The sequence below is a fragment of the Nicotiana sylvestris genome, chromosome 4 (assembly GCF_000393655.2).
Source record: "Nicotiana sylvestris chromosome 4, ASM39365v2, whole genome shotgun sequence".
NCBI classification, from domain to species: domain Eukaryota; kingdom Viridiplantae; phylum Streptophyta; class Magnoliopsida; order Solanales; family Solanaceae; genus Nicotiana; species Nicotiana sylvestris.
The window spans coordinates 7,565,435-7,570,103 of record NC_091060.1 but is presented as its reverse complement, the minus strand read 5'-3'; the positions used below and the strand labels follow the sequence as shown (position 1 = coordinate 7,570,103).

The 4,669-nt window shown below is 31.5% G+C and overlaps 1 protein-coding gene across 1 annotated transcript; it reads right to left on the bottom strand.

The window, feature by feature from the left end:
- Positions 1-316: 316 nt before the first annotated feature.
- LOC104242331 (UDP-glycosyltransferase 91A1-like) lies at positions 317-4,438 on the bottom strand. The gene is made up of 3 exons (XM_009797357.2): positions 3,772-4,438; positions 2,304-2,534; positions 317-1,191 (listed from the first exon to the last, which is right to left on the bottom strand). Exons 1-3 carry the CDS (start codon positions 4,364-4,366, stop codon positions 599-601), a joined length of 1,419 nt encoding a protein of 472 aa, XP_009795659.1. The 5' UTR covers positions 4,367-4,438; the 3' UTR covers positions 317-598.
- Positions 4,439-4,669: the final 231 nt, after the last annotated feature.

Here is a 4,669-nt window from a genome sequence, read left to right as displayed (position 1 = left end):
TCGGCATTTAGATAATTGTTGTAGTATTATATATAAAAAATTTCTCATTAATTAAATTCTATTGTTCCTTAATATAAATAAATATTTAAATTATTATTTGTCATTATTAACGTGCAACGCATGTTTCCGAAAGGTATACTGATTTAGTTATTTAAGTAGTAATTTAGTCGTCGATGGCATGGGAGTCACCTAGTCAGAGGTAGAGGGAGATTTCAATCAATGAATTTAACTAAACATATTCTTCTCAACCCGAAACATAGATTTATAAAGTGTCTCGTACCCGTCTAGATTGAATTATACAAGATGAAACATATGATGGAATTGTAATTACTTAGGTTGTAACCAATTATTATACTAGTAGTTTTGTCGCGAAAATACATAGTAGGACACAACTGATCCGACTAATCCAAACAAACAAAAGAATAAAGTGTTTCCTATCAAGAAGTTTTCAGACTAAGCCAAATCATAATCCAACAAATTAACCAAGACATAATAAACATCTGGATCTACTGGTCCGACTAATCCAAACACATCGAAGAGTAAAGTGTTCTCTATCAAGAAGTTTTCCTTCTCAGACTCGAACATGAACCAATCACACCTAATTACTTTCTCTTCTTTGAAACCTTTTGTGACTCTGTAGATAATCCAACAAATTATCCACAAAACGTTGTTGAACATCCTTGCTACAAGACTCTTTCATTTCTTTAACATTTTGCCTATAAATTTTTCCCTTTTCCTCAACAATTACCAACCTCAGTGATTCAGCCACACATTCTTTAGTAAATGATCCATCCAATTCATTTCTAAAAATTGGATATCCCAATTTCTTCTCAGTCAAGTGGCTACAAATCATCCCTTGATCGGCTAAAAAAGGCAATAATATCAACGGTTTCTCAAATTGTACTGCCTCTATTACTGAACTCCATCCAGAATGCGTCAAGAATCCACCTATTGATTCGTGATTCAGTATTTTTAATTGAGGTGCCCAACTCGTACATATAAATCCACGTCCATTTGTTCTTTCTTCGAATTGTTCAGGTAACTCGATCACTTCTGAATCTGCACATCCGCGTTGTTGTCTAAACACCCAAAAGAAAGGCAAGTTTGAAAGTTCTAACCCTAATGCTATGATTGTTAGTTCATCTTGGCTTGGCTTTGTCTCGCTCCCGAATGCAATATAAACTACTGAACCTGTTAGAATAATAGAGTAACAAAATTAAGAACAAAGAGATATTATCGGTATACTTTAGGGGTCGTTTGGTACGAGGGATAAGGTGGGATAAAGATATGGGATAAATTAGTCCTGGGGTTATAATCCCAGAATTATAATTTCGGGATAATTTAGTCTGCATACCAAAGGACCCCTAAAAAAATATAGACAAGTATACAAGTCGTATGCATACTGCAAATTATAGCCATTGATTAGAGAAGACCTGAATTTATAAAACTGAAAGAATGGTATTTAGAATAGTCCTCCTTATTTCATAAACAAACATGTCCAAATTAAAGTTAAAGCTTAAATAAATTTTTGTAATTCAAATTCAAGTTCTAAATAAAATAGAAATATCAAGTCTTTTAATGGATAAATCCATTCATCAGTTTTGCCTCTCGATGCTAAGATAATTTCACTTCCCCCTGTCCCAATTTATGTGACGTATTTTTTTTTTTTTTTTGAAGAATTAACCAAAATAACCGTCAACCCAACAACTTAAACTAAAATAGCCAGTGAAGGTATAACATATGCATAATTTATGTATTATGTATGTATAATAAATGTATAATTTATGTATATGGCTAGAAAAGGTAAATATTAAATATGACCGGCTATTTGTGTAAAGATCCCCTTTTTTCTGTCCAAAAAAAGAATGATATCTTTCTGTCTTTAGAAACAATACAACTTTAAACTTTTCGTCTTATCTTTAATGAGATGATTTATAATCACACAAATAGCTATAGTTTGTTTTGAACCACAAAATTTTAAAAGTAACTATTTGTTTTGAACCACAAAATTTTAAAAGTAACTCTTTCTTAAATTTCATGTTCAATCAAAGTACATACATAAAAGGGATCTTTACACAAATAGCAGTGCTTATTATTCCTAATCGATATACATAGATTATACATTGTAATACACAATACACACACACATTATACATTGTAATACACAATACACACACACACACATATATATATATATATATATATATATATATATATATATATATATATTGTGTAGCATTGGAAGGTCGGCTATTTAAGTTAATTCTTCTACCTAAAATTGAGATGGAAGGAGTACAATTTACCTTTTTGTTGCATATCTAGCCATGCTTTCATCTCTAGCCATGTTTCATTGTTATCATCTTCTCCATCATCATAGCTAGTTGTCGGAAGCAAACCAATTGGAATAATTTCTTTCTCGTAAAGGTTTTCTATGACTTGTAACCACTCGCCTTCGAACTCGTAACAACTCCTTATTGCCACTACATCAACGCCTTTCACGGTTACTGCGAGGCGATAAATATCGGAAACATTTCCTGTCGGACCAAAATTTTAAAATAAAAATTATCTTCTTTCAAGAATCTATCATGTCAAATTATTAACTAAAATTTTCTTCTTTTCAAATGGTATAACACATAGTTACATTTTTTTTTCTAATTTAGTCCACCATTAAACTAAAAATTACACCAAATTATCTACACATAAACACAAACACACACACACACACACACACACACACACATATATATATATATATATATATATATATATATATATATATATATATATATATATATATATATATATATATATATATATATATATAATGCATGCTAAATCCAAACCTCAATAACGTTGCACCATACAACCCGATCCAAACCTCAATACCAATCCACATGGAAACACCCAACAAACAACATGGCAAGGAACATAACATAATACCGGTGAGAAAATGAGTAAACATAATATACTAAGGAAAGGATAAACATGACTAGAGCTTAGTACCCAATCAACATTTCAAGAGACATCTCGCTCTTATATCTCATGTGCAAGGAGTCTCACAATCAACATAGCAAACAAGAATAACACAAGAAATAAACAAAGACATGAACAAAACTACTTCTACTCAGATACTTCAACACATGACAAATTAAGCGCATATACACTCGTCACCATAAATTTAAATAAAACACAGTTATATTTTTTCTCTAATTTAGTCCATCATTAAGATAAAAATTATGCCGAACTATCTACACATAAAAACACATATATACTTTATGAGACGTCTTAGATCCATTTAACGTTAAACCTTGGTATAACCTCAATATACCACTTTAAATTTGAGTCAAACATTTTACTAAAACAAATAACACACAAATATTGCTAATAATGCATATAAGTACATATGCAAGCCTATAAATTCTACTGATTAGAGTTATAGTGCAGTGGTAAGTACGCATTCATTCTTAATCAGAAATCTCGGGTTCGAATATTAAGTATACAATAATAACAATCCAGTAAAATTCCCTTAGTAGGGTCTGGGAGGGTAATGTATAGACCTTACCCATACCCTGAAAGAGTAGAAAGGTTGTTTCCGAAAGACCTCCGCTCAAGAATGAATGTTAAGTATGAATTCACCTTTGTTAGCGAGGGTTTAACCTCAATGTAAGACTTCCCGGCACGACCCAAAATATAGTCGGATCCTAATGCGGGTACCAAAACATCGAATGTAAACAAAAAAAATAAAAAGATCTATAAATTCTAAAACATTACCTCCATCTATGACCAAGTCATTGAACATACGTTGAATCTGATAAAAACTTGGCCTTACATTGGTTTCAAAAGGTACCCATTTAGGTTTCACTGTAAAATCTTCAGGCTTAACACGATCATCATCTCCAATTATAATACTAGAAGGATCTCCTCCCATACTTAAACCAGTTGCAGGGAAAATGCTGAAATAAATAGTGGGAGTTTGTGATTTTTTAGTAATTGGAACTAACCAATAAGAAGCAAAATCTTGAATTACAAAATCAGGGGAAAGAGTTTCTATTAATTTAGGCATGGATTCTTGGAGCTTGTCAAAGGCAATTTTGAGGTACCTAACTTTATTATAAGGTAAATCAATGGTAGCTTCTGCATTTTCAGGAAGATTTTCAACATGGGGTAATTGAAGAGTAATAAATTCTATTTTGGGTTTTAAATTTGGAGGTAATTTAGGGAGTCTTTGGATATTTTTTGGAGTGGAAAAGAAAGAAATTTTGTGACCTTTTTTAGCTAAGAGTTTGGCTAATTCTAGGTATGGTATCATGTGACCAAAAGCTAACCAAGGAAACATGAAAAAATGAAAGTTTTTGACATCCGACATAGTTTTAGAGTTTAAGATTCAAAGTACAGAATGATCTAAGAATTTTTTGAGATGTAGTTGTTGCTTCAAATATCAAAGGAATACTATATAGTAAAGATTAGATCTGTTCTTCGTGAGTGAAATCTTTCAAGTATTAGTTAGTTGGTGGTGGTGGTTGTATTTTATTTCTTTTTGTTGGCATTATTGATTACAAAGTGGATTAGAAGTTTGCACGATGTATGAGGTCAATGTGTCGGTTTAAGAAAATTTAAAATATTCTTAGGCTTCAATTTAAGGAGGACACGATCCTCGATAGAAAGGTGT